This window comes from Orbicella faveolata, unplaced genomic scaffold (assembly GCF_042242905.1).
Source record: "Orbicella faveolata isolate gen_17 unplaced genomic scaffold, um_ofav_v1 contig_24, whole genome shotgun sequence".
NCBI classification, from domain to species: domain Eukaryota; kingdom Metazoa; phylum Cnidaria; class Anthozoa; order Scleractinia; family Merulinidae; genus Orbicella; species Orbicella faveolata.
In genome coordinates this window covers 23,890,167-23,906,767 of record NW_028301552.1, presented here as the reverse complement: position 1 = coordinate 23,906,767, position 16,601 = coordinate 23,890,167, and the positions used below count along the sequence as shown (strand labels likewise).

The following is a 16,601-nucleotide window of genomic DNA, read 5'->3' as shown; positions in this document are numbered from 1 at the left end:
TGTCAAAACGAGGTATCCGCTGACCAGTATCACGTGTCCATATCGTGGGCTCAAGTTAACAACTCATCGAAGTCAAATGTTTTTTTGAAGTTGACTGCTGACCAAGTGCTGGTTTTTCGATTGGATCGCGGGCTCATGTCAGGTGAACTTGTTGAAAACAGGGCAGGAATGTTCGGAAGCTGGTTAACGCTAACCCAGGAATAAAAGTTAACCGAAGTATAACTTTTCCTTCTACACAAATGTTTTTTGAAAAATTGAAAATGGCCACCGTATCGGTAAAGAGGTCTATTATTATTAGTGGAGCTGTGGCGGCCCGAAGGGTCGCCAAGCGGAGCACCATACACACAGGAACCCATGAATCGCTTTTCTCATGGTCATTTTGGCTAACGGTATTGCTCATGGGTGCGTAAGCACGATGTCGATGACGTCGCGCAACATGGCAGCCAAGCTCCCGCTAATAGGGTAACCGAGACAGGCATCTTTGGTTTCCAGCGTAAACCGTAACATCTATTTAATGGTCCATTGACACCTGTCAAATCAAGGTATTTGCTGACCAGTATCACGTGACCTTTATCGTGGGCTCAAGTTTAAAGCTTAATGAGGTCACGTGTTTTTTGAAGTTGACCACTGACCAAGCGCTGGTTTTTCGATTGGATCGCGGGCTCATGTCAGGTTAACTTGTTGAAAACAGCGCAGGAATGTCTGGAAGCTGGTTAACGCTAACCCAGGATTAAAAGTTAACTGAAGTATAACTTTTCCTTCTACACAAATGTTTTTTGCTGCTTTGTTTTGTGTATATGGTGATTATTAAAACTCAAAACAGAAGGCCAAACAATATACAGAAAACCTCACCACAAAGTTACAAAACTCAAATCAAAATTCTACTTTTTCCTGGGTTAGCTTAATTGGGCTCTGAACAACCCAGCCCAGGAGCTACGCTTTTAGGCTGGCCTAAATGTATATATTATCACCTTCATAAGGTCATAAGGTCATAAGGTCAAAGGTCATCTGCTGCCATATAATATACAAGATTAATATAGCGCCTGTTCTCTATGATACAAAGGTGCTATTTACATAATGTATTCAGCACGAGTACTTTAAGCCCCACTCCCTGGGCTAAATGGGGCTGTGATTTTTACCACTGATTCTTCCTAATGGTTCTTTTAATAATGGCATGGATGCTTTCAGTGGATGATTAGAGAGCTTCCTTATTTTTGAAAAACATTTTGTCATTACGTTTTAAAGGCAAGTTGAAATTAAAAAGCTGTGTAGAGGTATTTCTTCTTTAAGTGCTTGGTTAAAGAACTGTTGCACTTTATCAAGTTCTGCAGGCGATGTGCAAGACCAGTAAATAAGGTTTAAAACTGGCAACGTGCTACCTAAACAGCAACTTACTGCATGTGCTTGTGTTCTAGTGGAAAGCAGCCTTTAAGGTTTTCATTTCCCATTTCTCTAAATATGTCTTTAAACCTAAGACCAGCATTGCATTTGTTTTGTGGCAGGTGAACAAGGGTAACAGTGGCTTGTGGTCAATTTCAATTTCAAACATTAACTAAGAGCGCATACAAATACATCTCATCAGGAAACACTACTAAACTGCATCCTACTGCTTTTGCTTCTTTCTTCAGCTGCTACCATCTTGTCTCAGTGTTGGTGCAGGGTTTTGAGCAGTACACAACTGGTCTCCATCATTTCACAAATGGGTCCTACTACTTCATGCTGGCAGCTATGCCTAATGGCCCAGTGTCTTTAACCTTGGTCTGCCATCGAGGATCAAAAAACCATAGTGATTCCTCCTATAAGCACTGCTTTCACTTTCACTTCTGAAATTCTAGGATTCACTGGAATTCAACAACTTTCTTGAGTAGACTTCTTGGCTGTGCCATGAATTGTGCAAAGCCTTCCATGAAGTCAGTATTTGCCCAAGTGAAGAACAAGAATGATGGCACTTCTGCTTGTGATTCAGGTGGACCTGTTGCTTGTAGTTCTGCAAACTTAATGCGATCAGGAGAGATTTCCTCAGTGGAGAACACTTTGCCAAAGAAGTTTTATCCTGGGTTGAACTGACTTTTCTTGATACTGAGGGTCAATCCGTGTGTCTACCAGGGTTGCTGTTTTTGTCTGAGGCCTGATCATGCTTTTTTGGTGATGCTCCAAAGGTCAAGAGGTCATTATAGATGCCGATAGCATTGAGTTCTAGAGACAACTTTACACACTTCTTCACAGAATATTTCAGCTACACTGTTCTCTCCAAAATGAAGCCTCTTAAAATGCTTGAGCCTGCAGTGCATACAGAATGTGGTCAGCTCTCTGCTCTCTTCTGCTAGCTCCAGCTGCATGTTACAGTCGTCATTCATATTGCGGTACGAGAATTACTTGGCTCCATTAAGCCTGGTCTCCAGTTTCAGGATGGTGGTTGTGGCATGCAATGTGCTCTTGATGTACTTGCTCACTTCTCTTCACTGGCTCTGTTACACTCCCCATCCTGGGGAGTGAGGGCCATACATGTTGCTGAACCAGTCAGCAGGTTCATTTCCTTCATCCTTTTAGTTTATTACATCCATTTCATGCCATCTCTCTAGAATCTTATTGAACTTATCTTTCAGGAGAAGGGACCTCCTTTTCAGTTTTTGCATAGCTCCTGGAACATTGGGTTCTACATGCAGCTTTATGGTCACCCTTTTTAGTTCCATGATACCAGTGAAAATGTACATATACTCTTCAATTATTCCTTGTATGGCTTGTCGTTTCTCCCCCAGAACCAGTTGTGGTGCTTTTGTGATCTGCTCAACGTGATATTCCACAAGGCCCATATTGTCAGCTACTTGTTGACCCTTGACTGAATGCTTGTTTGGTTTGTGTAGGTGGTGGCTTGGAAGCAGCCAGCTAATGCAAGCGCTGGTTGCCAGTTTAAGAGATAAACCTCTCTTCTCTGCAGAGGCTCCATAGGGAATGAAGAGGTGAAAATGGGAGTGAGAAAGTGCACATCGAACAATGGGAAAGGCAAAAGGGAAGTGTTACCTACACGCTTCTGTTATTCCCTCTCCCTACACCTGTTGCTGCTAGTCTACACAGTCAAGGCAGGACGAAGAGGCCTTCGCAGAGAAACAGCAAGCTTGAATAACGGCCATTGTCCATGCTTTCACTCAGAACTCAGTAACCTAGCCCAAGACTTTCCATGCATTCCTAGCATGCCACTTAAGTGGATTAAATCTCTGCTGATTGTGGTAACACATTGTGAATTTTAAAAGACTGTGGTCAGTTTTTTAACTTTCAGGTAAAGCTCTTTAAAGCTTGAGATAACACTTCTTGAAAGGATGCTGAAACTCTTGTAACAACTGAAGAACTTTTAACAGTGACCATGGTACAGAGGTAGAAGAGTTACATTTTTCAGAGGTAATTGTTTTACCTAGTGTTGCAAAGTGTATGATGGAAGCAAGTGGAATTTGGCCAATTTTCATATTAGTTTATCCATAATTAATGAGGCAAAACTCATCATTTCCATTTTCGTGCATGTCTTGAAATCTTTCTATTTTTAGAAACTGACAATGGTATTTTTGAAGCTGACTATAATTCCCTAAAAGCAATCTTCAGACAAAGTATCAGGACTTTCGATTTTTTAATCCTGGTCAGATATTCTACATATTCCCAGCCAGGGCCTCTTAACAATATATAACTGACAATGTCTTTCATGCTTTGGTAATTTTTGTAACAAATTCAGATCTCAAGATCCTTTCAAAAAATGTTTCTTGCTTTCATTGAAACGACGACAGAGCTGTATTTGTTGTTATCATAAATATCAAAGCCATTTTAAAGAAACATCCACAGGCAATCACAGGGTTAAAACTAGTGTTTGCTATACCTGGAAGTATTTACAATGGTTAAGTTTCTGTGGCCCACAGCTTGGGAGATAACCCAGAACCTTTTTTTCTGCCAAAAGTTGCATTTACCAAACATCATTGAAAATACAGCAAATTTCGACTGTCAATGTTTCCATTGACAAAATTTCCTAATTTGTGGAATTGCCACAAAGTTATTGATTTTTTTATTACAGTATCATAATAGGCTACCAGAAATCCATAAAATTAAGTGCTGTTGTTTAATTTCAGTTATGGAAGGATGTGAGATGTAATATATCAAACATGAAAGACTGTGTTTGACCACATTTCCAAACACCGAGAAGAGAGTTGAAAATACGACGCTCAGCGGAGTGTTTTTGATGAACTTCGAGGTGTTTGGAAATGTGGTCAAACACTGTCTTGAGTGTTTGATATATCTTCTCAATCGAAACTAAAACTAAGGAGAATATGGAGAAATAAAATCGTAAAAATCTATGCTGATTAAGATCAGATATCCAAACAATGTCACGGTCATGATTTTCTTTGTTTAAACTTGATGAATTATTAATGGGATTGGAAGTAGTTTTGCTGTGTATTTCAAATGAAAAGAGTAAGAGTATGTTTTGAGTAATGAGTATATGAGGAATGTGAATGTCTGAACAATTAGCACTGGCTTTACACTGATTGTTTCAATTTACATGCAATGGTTATATTGTTGTTCATTAATCATTGCCTTTTAAGCTAACTTACCTTCCAGTTCTGCTCCATTGTTTTCATCTGATGCTAAAAGAGCCAACTTACTAAGACTCAAAAGTGTCTGTAGAGGCAAAGAAGGCTTCTTTAGTAATGTATACTTGCTTTATTACATCTTCCTATTGCTTGTTTTTTTTAAAAAAAAAAAAAAACAGAGCAAATTATACAGGGTGTGGTGGTATATTCTCTCCTGTGGATTCATAACACATCCTAAAACTATTTATTTTTTTTACTTAGACGAGGTACTTCCTTTCTCTCCATACTTTAATTTTTTTGCGATCATTTGGAATGAAGCCATACCAAGCTTGTTGTTAGGTAATATAGCCAAACCTTTTCTCCATGTTCTGTCATTGCTTGACATTAAACAACTATTATAATATTACTCACAACTCTATATTTGGAGCTAGAATCTCATTTTGATCATTTTTCATTTTGTACCACAACAAAGCCATTGTCTCTTTCTACCATTACACCTATAGGCAAGCAAGAGATCTCTTTCAATCGGCCATATTATGTCTCAACCAACACATATATGTAGATCACTTTCAAGACAATTCTATATCAACTATTCAAATTGCTAAGCAATATGCCCACTTTTCAATAATATATTGACTAGCCGCTGAATATACATTTGTTTATTAGTGGGTGATTCTTATGCCATGTCCTCATCACCAATGATTGATTTTGGAATTACTTTTTAGTTATAGTCCCACTACAATTACATGTAGATGCATACAGCAACCGCCCTGGAATACAAACATACCTTTCAGTTCCACTTTAGTTCAGATCAGTTACGATCAGTTTTTATTTTATTGTTATGATATTGTTTTAACTACTTATTAACCGACAGTGACGTCGTTATGGGAAAATTTGAAAACCAGACCTTGCCGAGGTTTGAGACTTTCCTGTGAAGACCAAGGTTTGAGGTTAATAAGTTATTATATGGCTTTTTGCTACGCTTTTGCAGGTCTGTAATTGGCCCATGGGCATTACAGGAGAATAATGCCCTAGAATAAGCCAATCAGAGCACACATTATAATAAATTATTGGCTGCAAACATGAACCATATAATAATATAGCTTATTTACAATGTTAAACAACATATAATGTTTTAAAAAATATATGCAACTCTGTAATTTTTGCCATCTCCAAACATCACCTCGAGATATCTTCAATTTTGGCCTGAATAGTTTTAACTTCAAGTTCATGTGACTTGCTCTGGTTACAATAATATGTCTGTGAGGCAAGTGGTTGGAAAAGTGGTGTTTGTGGTAAAATATAGTAGACTTCCATATTGTGTTTATGAACAGATTCTCTAGACCATAGGTTATAGAAAATAACATTATCACCATCCCCAGGACTCAGGCAGCTCGCCCTAAAGAGGGTTCCCCTCTGCTTTCTTTTGATAGTTTTTTAAAACAATGTAATTGTATGGGCTAATAACATTATTTGCACATTCACCACACCATAAAACCATTCCTTAAGGACACCGACCCAGTTAACCAAGAACAAATTACAGTCACCTTTTTTCTTGCCAAATAAGATGCTTCGTTGATGGCTAACCTTTTTAAAGCCTCATATGCCTGGTAAAAAAGGAAATCAAAAGGCTGTTAAGGCTACGGTAGACCTTCAGGGGTGCCTTCCAAAACATACTTTCTTTGCATGCTGCTTCAAAGAAAACCTTGCTTAACTATATATCATTGTAAAGCTTACAAACTGTTGAATCTGAAAATAAAAATATAGTTTACTATTTTTGTTTTGGTAGGCACACACAAGCCTTTAAATGCAAAAATGACAGCACTTGCTAAACTGAATTACCAGCCTTTGTGCTACCACAGACATCCAAACTGACTAAACTATATCACTCAGGAGATCATGGGCTAAAAAGGGTGGTGCTTTTTCAATATTTCTATTGGTTGTTTAGTAAATCCCTTTTAAAGTTGGACAATGGAAAATTATATGACTGCTGTTACTCAATGGGATGTCACAGGAAAAATATTTCGATTTTCGTAAAGGCCTCAAACACCTTGATGCGCTAATATCTGATGAATATTTTGGCCACGTTTTGGTATTATTTTCCTTCTCTATCAAATAAAGGTCTTTTACCTGATAGAATGACTTCAAGTGGATATCATGAAGCCATCTGAGATGATGATGAGAGGAAAGAAAACTTGCTAAATCTTCATGTTGTGGCTCAGGTATTGTCATCAACTTCTGACGCTCTCCTGAAAAATGCAGATAAGTAAAAACTGGTCTAAATTGGTCTTACATTTCAGCTCAGTTCATAACTGGTTGATCTATGTATTGAAACTACATTCTCACAAGTAAGTAGACAAACAACAAGAATGAAGATATTTTACTGTCTCATGGAAACATGTAAACTTACATGCATCTAAGGGTACCTGGTACATTAAAAAAGTGAGTGTCATGAGCAGTGTCATAAGGGGAGTGTACCTTTATCCATGTACCACTTGAATAAGAAATCTGAAAAACCCTGAAGAAGAGAGAACATATTATTTTCAAAATATAATTAGGATACATGCATAATAGTAAATTAATTACTCAGGCTCAAGTCTCATCCTAGATAGCTATCTAATTATTTTAGAATGGAAAAGCTATGCCAGCGGAGAATACATGTAGTTGTCCAATTTTATGCATAACTCAAGTGTAGAATTTGAAGTGCTTGTCTATAACATGATAATTGGTAGTAACTTTATTTTCTCCACAACAATTTCCAATGAAAAATGTTTGTATTTTTAATGAGTTCACTTCAGCATGAAGTAATGAATTATGTGTACACACGACCCTGTTATTAGGGACTTAAAGATATGGTATAGCTTGGCTGTAGCACAGCAGCAGATTTTCAAGGTTACTTCCAGTGAAATCAAGATGCGCGTACCAGTACGGCTTTCCTGCTGTAGCCTTGCTTTCTAGCACTGGCTTCACGTACTTTCACTATGTGAGTAAGAGTCTGCTGTTCATTCTCATTTTAATGTTTTTTTATTGTTTGAAAGCCTAGTTTGAAGACAAAGTACAACCCTCCAAGTTAACATTTTTCGTTAGTGGCCATTTGGCTACTGACTGTTCAGGTTTGGTCGCCAGTGAAAAATTTTAGTCGCCAAAATATATGCATAAATTAATAATTAATTAATAATAAATAATGATCTTATTATTATCTAACTGTATTATTAATAACATTTTCCTTGAACCACCAAGTAAATTGAAGTCCCCTTCAGTGAAAGAACTACCTAATGTTGATTCAAATATGCTTTTATTAGAATGATTGATGATCAAATGAAATAGTTTCTGATCACAATGAAAAAGTACTCTATTATTGCAACAGTGTTGTGAGTTGATCACAGTTCTCATTCAGTCATTTTAAATTGATTGGCTTTCACTTTCAATAAATCTTTTACAATGGTTATAATAATGCAAATGTACATGCCTTCAAATAGCTCCATCGATTTACAAGTAACACCACAAATATCAAAAACCAAAGGTTCAGACTATCTTCATTATAAACTCTTGCTTGAGTTTTTAATATTTTATAATCACACTCAAATGGTAACTTAGGAATGACTTGAGCACTCCAAACAATTCAAACTTTCATGCTATGAAATAAAGTGTTTTTTGTTTTTAATCTATACTAGTGACACATACTAGTGACAGCCAGCACACAGAAATCCATATTTCTGCATTAAAACTTAGAAACCACATGTGGTATGGACTTCAGATTGAAGAAATGGTCTTCTTGATCTTTTTGAGGATTTGAACCATTCCTTTACTGCTGGCGCTGGTTGTGAAATCAACCATCAAAAAGCGTGAGCATGTATGAATGAAACGTATGTTTACCGCCATTTTTCCCGCGAAAATATTTGATGAAAATTAAGGAAAAAAGTCGCTTCACAAAACACAGAAATATTTGTGTATATCATTTATAATTCACACAACAGGAGCAGTGCAAACGACACAGATTATACCAAGTTAAAATAAGACAGCCTCATTCGCACCTGAATGGCGGAAAGTTTTCCAATGTTTATCAAGGCGGCATCAAATTCTTGCCGAGACCATAAAGTGAACACTATTTTTACCTTATCGCTTGTGATCTTTTTTAAATGTTCAACCTCGTTTTCTGCTTGAATAAGCAAACGATATAAAACTTCATCTGAAAATTAAAGACTGTATTGAAATGGACAGAAAAGTTCACGCTCAAATTGTTTGTCGTTTTGAAATTAATATGCGTACCGCGGAACGCAAATACTCAACGCGAAAATACTTTCACAAGTTTTAGGGCAATCACTAAGACGGATATTTTTTATTGATGAAATCTTTGACAATTTAAAAATAAACCCAGGTTCGTTCACACAAGTGAAATTTATTTACAACTGCGAGCCGCTTTTCATCTCAGTTTTTTTTATTTATAGAATCCCCGTGCTTGTGTTATCAAGTTTGCTGTAAAGTCAAGTATTTTCGTGTCCACTGAAACAAAATATGTTACTCAAACACATCTGGATGTTTCTCAAATATATTGTGGATCCTGTCACCATCGAGCTTTCCAAGCTTTTGATCAAATGACCGGATTATGTGCGTTGTCTCACGCTTCCAGGTAAAATTGTCACGTGCCAAAGTTCAGTCAAGTGGAATGAATTTCGTCGCGTCCCAAGCTCAACTGAATGCAATGAATGAGTTGCCAGTAATCGGATACCTGTGTTTGCGCAAAGAACTCTGGGATTGTCAGGGGGCAAACATTGCTAGTCGCTAGAAGGAAATGTATGGCGAAAAGTTGTTTCGAGGTACAAGAAAACGATTCTTGAGAGAGATTAACGCTTTTTCGCCATCGTTTTTATCACGAATGGATTTGGGCAATGTTGATATGTGAAATATGTAAGTTTTTGTTTGAATAACCGTGAAATATGTGACAAAATCTACCGATAAACTCTGTTACTTGCATGAGGTTTATTGTGAAATTTACATCGCGTAATGGTCTGAAAATATTACAAAATTATTTAGGTATAAATCGAGAGGAAATAACCCAGTAAAGCCTTTTAAGTTGTGTACAGGCTACTTTTAGCTTTTTTGAAAGCTCAGTCATACAAATAATACTGGAAATAAGCCCGGTGGCAATCATTGTACTGTCTGGGGGTGATTTAACGACAAATGAGTCCGCGTGACTCATGCTGTGTGGCTACTGTGTTGCTCAAAGCCTTTGTTTTGCTTTTACAAGCATCTATTTCAGTGATTTTCCCTTTCTATCAAGGGTGGCTCCTTGAATATATCTCTGAGTATTTGTATTTAAAAGTGCCATTTGTGCGTGATTACGCTTTCCAAAGTTTGGTATTGATGGTTGAGTGAAATTGCCCGACACTAAGGGTAGTAGTTCCTTCTGCAATTTTCGATTTCTGTTTTAGAGCTTCTTTTCTGTCTTTATATTTAACTTCTCGGAGGGTCTTCTCTACCATTTGCTCCGGGTAGCCTCTCAAGATCAGGCATGTATTGAAATTTTCAATATTCTCTTCAATGTATTTCACGATAACCCTCATGCAAGCAAAAGGGAGTTTATCGGTAAATTTTGTCACTTATTTCACGGTTATTCAAACAAAAACTTACATTTTCCATGTATCAACATTACCAAAATCCATTTGCGATAAAATAACGGCAAAAAAGCGTTGATCTCTCCCCAAAACCATGTTTTTGGGTGTCGAAACAACTTTTCACCATACATTTCCTTCTAGCGACTTGCAATGTTTGCCCCCTGACGATCCCAGAGTTCTTTGCGCAAACACGGGTATCTGATTACTGGCAACTCATTCATTCCTTGATCTTTGTTTACCGTGTAACATTTCATTTTATTCAGTCTCCAGTTCTGTTGGTTAGAATCCCACAACAACTAGCTTTGCAAAGTGAATTCTTAATGCTCGGAACGTTTTTCTTTTCGCTCCGGATGATAGTCCGCTCAAGCTCCTGACACATAGGTCACGTTAATTTTAGTCGCCGAGCTGGCGACTTGCGTTCTAATTTAGTGACTAGCTCCAAAATTCTAGTCACCATGGCAACTAAAATGGTTGCAACTTGGAGGGTTGAAAGTACTCAATCATTAAAATCTGTTTGAAGATGATTTCTTCTTTGCCATCTGTACAGGGAATTTGAATGATTTTAACACCTACCGTGAGATGATGAATTCAGTCATATTAGTATCAGGCTGAAAAGCCGTAGATAAGAAAGCTTTGTATGTACTAAGCTGAACTATAATTGGTTATTCCTGTTCAAAGTGTATTTTATTAGAATCAAAAGTCCTTTATTTTAGGCTGATCACATTGTATGAATGACCTGTCTGTGCTGAAATTGAGCTTTTTATCTGTGTTTATATTTTGTTTTGTGGTTGGAATTACAGGCCATTCTATTGAATTCTAAAATCTAAGACCCCCACCTAAGTTCTGGGAGATGCAAGACGGATACAGGAGAAGGAAATCCCCGTCATTAATCGAGCCTAGTTGGTATGGAAATAGAGTAAAGTCTCTGGTTTCCTTGAACAAAGTCACTTTTGTAAAGACACAGAGAGGCTGCACATGCTGTTGCCGTACAACAAAATCTTAATCATTTGAGTTTGGCAGGTAAAACTGCAGTGTCTGCCTAGTCCCTCACTGCCAAAGTAACCTTGGTAGTACCTCGCTGTAGCGTATCTTGAAGACCCTGCTGTTATCCCACTTCCCTTGCACTTACATTTATGGTTTTCAACAGGGTGTCCAGTAGCATGATTGTTCAGAAAAATAGGAAACTCGCAATGGAAAAAATACTTTCTTTCAAAAAATAGGAATAAAATAGGAGAATAAATACTACTTTGATGGACAAAAATAGCCTCCCTTCACACCTTCAGCTATACCAATTCACAGCTTCAGTCCATCAACAGTGATACAAATGTACATGTGACAATGCAAGCATTTTGATTTAAAAGCTATTCTTCTTCTTAGCTCTCATTTGTGATAACAACATCAGTTTGTTTAACATTAGGTTATAAATAAAAAAAGAAGTTGAAGAGCAATCAGTAACAATTGCCAAACTGATGTTTGAATATTTTCTTACATGTCCATTGTAACACATGTTGATCAATCAACCAAGCAAAATAGGAAAAATAGGAGGTTTCATTTAAAAAATAGGAGAAATTAGGAATCTGCTCAAACAATAGGGAAAAAAATTGGAATTGGACACCCTGTTCAGCCATTTAATACTGGCTATTTGGAATCTGGTGATTTCAATCCACTATTTTCAACTGATATTTAGTTCCTTTGGCCTAAACTAATCCAACTTATTTCAAACTCCATCCAATCAATATCTTTTCTTATAACTGGCTGCCTGGAAGTTTTAACTCTTAGAGTATTTCAGGCAGCCAGCACCCCTATCATTTTTTTGTTGCTGCCACATTCAATTCTTTTGTTATTTTTTCCATTTGTACGTGCACTCTTTCCGTTATCATTGCATTCTTATCGTTTATCTCACTTTCACATCATCAATATTCTGTTAGGTTTTTTCCCATATTTTTGTTTTTGTTTCAGTCTCTTTCTGTATGCAGTTTTCCAGTATATTTGTGCTTTTCCATCACAACATTACAATCATCTAGTTTCAATTTACTGTCTCAATTTGTTGCTTTCCTCTATCATGTTCCTAGCTGTCACAGTCATACAATGTTTGTAAATTTTGTTTAACTTTGCCTCATTATTTCTATTCTTTTTACTGTATTTGTTCATAACTCGTAATTTATTTGTTTGTAGCAACCGCTCGTCTTTCATCACTTTCAATGTTTTTCACTGCACTCTATCATTTAAATTGTACATTTTGTGGCTTTGATTAAAGCACATGTAGCACGTTGAATGCTTGACTGCAATATTTTTGTTTTTACTCTATAAAATTGTAATTTCTAACACTGGGGTGAAATAAAAGTTTTTGTTGTTGCTGTTGTTTGTTGAAAGAGTTGAAAGATAAAGAGACCAAAACAGATCACAGCTTGAATATTCAATTTGGCCTTTTCCAAGATGTCTGATGTCTACATCATTTAGAAGGGGAGTCAGCCATGCCTCCAGTATCACATATTTGGTATCAAGAAACTGCAGAGGCATCCATTAAGTGATCTCCTGAATATTACCATCAGCACGTGCCAGGGAATAGAGAACTGCTGATTTTTAGAGATGTGGAAAATAATTAATATTAATGATGGGGCTGCTAAACCTAACAAAAGCAAGCAATACAAAATGTAAATCCAAGAATTGTGTTCACTGAAGTGATACAATAACGTGTCAAAATTTTGTAGAAATGTAAATATATCTTACTTACTTCACATACTGAGAAAGTCCACTTCAATGTTGATGGAATTTATTTATTCATAGATTTATAATTAGAATGAACTTGTATTCAAAATGTAGTATAATATTTTGATAAATATTTTTCAAATGCAGTAAAATGAAAGATGATCGCAAAGCACTAGTTTAATAGCTACGGATTCCAGCTGAATCCTAGCAAGCCTTATTATTTACCTCTAACATATTTCCTTTTCGAAAAACCGAATCTTAGACAAAGTTTGGAGTTCTTTAAATACTGTTAACAAAATGCAACACACCAGTGCCTACAATAATTGCTGACACATTTTTGGTGCACTAGTATTGTGCCTGCCCCCCTCCCTCTTGTCAATGTTGTGTAGAAAATAAAATGCACAGAACACAGAGTTCAAGTACATTGCACCATCCAAGATTGCATAGGGGAAAGGGGTTGGGTGTTCCAACAACTTTTGACAATGACTGATTGAAAATGTTCAATCTATCAGAGTCCACTGACAAACCTTTACTGTGGTACAGGTTGAGACAACTAGGTAATTAGAGGTTATGTTTTTTATTTCCAGCACCTTGACTATATCAAATAAAGCCAGGCAATTTTATAACAAACCTCCTCTGAAAACTGAGTCATGTACTGCTGTAATGTGCTTTGATCACCAACTGATTCGCAGAGTTCAATTAAAATTCCAAAGTCATGGTACTTCTCAGCAAGAGATGCTGCATGTGATCGTTGACCTAGTTGGACTGAAAATGAACAGCTTCATTAACATGTACTCAGTGTTTAGATCCATATACTAGCCTCTATTTTCTCCTGCTGCTTTTATGTTACCAAAAACAATTCCTATAATCAAGGGATATGTTTGAGCCAAGCTGTAACAGCATAGGTAGAATGAAGTTACATTCACATGGTTATTGAATTTTGTCCTTGATTTCCATACTTTGAGTAATCAGACTGTTCATATCAGTTTAAACAGCCTTTTTCACCGCTACCATTTCTTATTTGCCTTACATTAACATATGATAGAGAAGATAGATAACAGATATTTTGGAAGTAAATTTTGATTCACTAGATTTTTATCTGTTTACATAATTTTAGGTTACAATAGATAGATTTCATACTTCATATTTTCTATTTATCTGTGATAACTAATTGTTATTTACAGTTTCCTCAATGAGCACTGTTAAGATAAGTATATTGACAAGTTAATGAAAATTAAATTTATTAGTACTATTACCATTACTAGCGTTATTATTATGCTGATGTGCGACACTGTTAACTTGTACGAATGCTAACTGTGAAAAGGACTACTGATAATCTTTTGTGCTACAAGTATGGTGCAAGTCTCTCAAACTTTCATGAGTGTTTCTATAACTTGATATAAACATGGAGAGCATGTTTGTTATTTCTTTTAGAAAATACCGCGATGAAAAAAAGAAAAACAACTTGTTTACTTTGATCATGAAAATGTAAATTCTCTTTGCTCACACAATCATTACATCAACAGCTCGTGCTAGTTCTGTGTTTCTATTGAGTTTTAGTATGACTCTACTAGCGTTCTATCACGAATGCTGTTCTCTGATTGGCTACAGTACCCACTATCTCTTCTGTGATAAATAGTGAGTAGCGTAGCAGTGTGCCCTTGTTAACAAAATGACGGCTGCTTCTTGGCGTTTTCAATTAGATTATTCACTCTCGATTTATATGCACGATAGTTGACTTGGGCTGCCCTCGATAGAAATCTTGAGCTCATAATCTAATTGTTTAAGAAAAACAAAACTTTAAACCAATTGGTGCATGTATTTTCTTTGGGCTATTTTCTAACTAAATATGAAATTGCCCACAAATAACAGAACTTCAACAGACCAAAACTGCTAGAACTGTAAATACTACCCTTGCTTTGTAAATTTTATGAATAAGATGCAGCAGATTGTGCCAGCAATCCGTCCCTTACCAGTTTTACAATATTATTTCCATAGTTAGTACATAATGTAAGAGAAAAATATTATTTTTCAAAATAATCATCGTAATTAGTACCTTTACTACTGAGAATACAGCTCAATGCAACCATGCAAACATTACCTAATGGTAAAATAACGGTGTGCCTATCTTGCTCATACTGCTTGCTAACTTCTTCGTAATGACTCTTCATACCAGGACAGGTCCTACAATAAAAATAGCATATATGTACAATCTTGGACAAAACTGTTGAAACACTTACATAACTCAGACATGCTGGAAGTTAAAATGCCCTTTCTTTTCCCACCACTTCCCTGTTTTATCTAAACCTGAGTTCTTGTGTATTGCCAACCTTCTGAGACAACACTGCATGAGAAAAGTGAGGTGCAATGGGTCAAAATGTAACACAAAATTGGTGGAGACATTTTTCATAAGAACATCCAAGCCCTTCAATAGTGGCTAAAAGACTTTAATTTCAGCCAGTTTAAAAATACACAAACAAAAACTTCATTCAATACAGTGACCGCATGGCAAGACAGGGTCACCTTTTTAATGTGCATGCTTGCTTAAAAACCAATGAAAATACACAGCAGGTCTTGAAATGAAAATGGAGACTGTTTAGCAAACACACTTATTGATGAGTAAATCGACAGGTCTTTTACAAAATAAATAAACTCTACCTAGAATGCAAAACCTATAATTATATCAGAAAGGTTCCACTACGACTCAAGACACAAATGTAGACTGTAGCATATAACCTTATCATGGAGTAAATAGACAAGCTCTGCAACACGAATACAGCCCATAAACAGTTCTTACTATCACAAAAGTGCATAAACTTTTTCAGTAGTGGAGGACAATTACCTTATTGTCTGGAGCTGGTGGACATAACCATCTAACAAAATATCTGCTAAATCAACCATCTGTTGGACAAGCAGGGGTAAAGTCTGAAAGAAATGCCAAAAAATGTATATGCACTCTGGTACTATAAAACAAACTCGATTGCCTGAAATCACAGCTAGCAATACCTTGGGTGACCTTTAACTGAGTAATAGGTATGTGCACACAAGATAAATACAAGATCAGTGGTTTGTGAGAAAACTTTCCTCCAGTCAGAGTTGCCTAATATGTTTTCTGTTTGGCCATCATTATAACTTCAGTTGTCTTATATTTTGCTACTTGAAGCTCAATTGAAAATGGAGACTTCAAGAGATTTTAACTACTTAATAACCGAGAGTGAGGTCGTTACGGGAAAATCTCAAACTGAGGCCTTGCTGTATTGACCGGGCGATAGCGAGGTCAACATGGTAGGCTGAGGTTTGAGATTTTCCCATAATGACCGAACGGTCGAGGTTATTATATGGCTCATGGATTAAAACAGCAAAAAATACTTGAGCGGAAGTCGTCAATTTACATCCGGCAACGTGCGCGTTTACCGATTCATTCATGGTCTCAAACCCAGGGCAAAACTACACAGTCAGTGAACTACACCACTTTATTATATAGCTTTGGCTTGTGACTGATACGTGCATTCTGATTGGCTAAGAGGGAGATCTAAGCAGTCATTATGCAGCCGTAATGCCCATGGGTCGTTACGGATTATGCAAATTAGGAAGAGCCCGGCTCTGAAAATTCAAGCGCATTGAAACAATGAAAGCCAATTAAAAACAGTGAGAGAAAGTAACTTAGCTACTTAGAATTATACTTACTTTCTCTTACTGTTTTTAATCG

The 16,601-nt window shown here is 36.6% G+C and overlaps 1 protein-coding gene across 4 annotated transcripts in view; it reads right to left on the bottom strand.

Annotated features, from left to right (window-relative positions):
* The window catches only part of LOC110059314 (nuclear pore complex protein Nup133-like), a 93,835-nt gene that overhangs the window by 12,313 nt on the left and 64,921 nt on the right, over positions 1 to 16,601 (bottom strand). For all 4 annotated transcript variants that reach the window (XM_089292092.1, XM_089292093.1, XM_089292095.1 and 1 more), the window contains 7 exons: positions 15,735 to 15,817; positions 14,994 to 15,076; positions 13,524 to 13,657; positions 7,047 to 7,086; positions 6,699 to 6,817; positions 6,116 to 6,175; positions 4,590 to 4,656 (listed from right to left, as the gene is read on the bottom strand). In XM_089292092.1, coding sequence (XP_089148218.1) covers positions 4,590 to 4,656; positions 6,116 to 6,175; positions 6,699 to 6,817; positions 7,047 to 7,086; positions 13,524 to 13,657; positions 14,994 to 15,076; positions 15,735 to 15,817 — 586 coding nt within the window. The remainder of the gene's footprint in view (positions 1 to 4,589; positions 4,657 to 6,115; positions 6,176 to 6,698; positions 6,818 to 7,046; positions 7,087 to 13,523; positions 13,658 to 14,993; positions 15,077 to 15,734; positions 15,818 to 16,601) is intronic.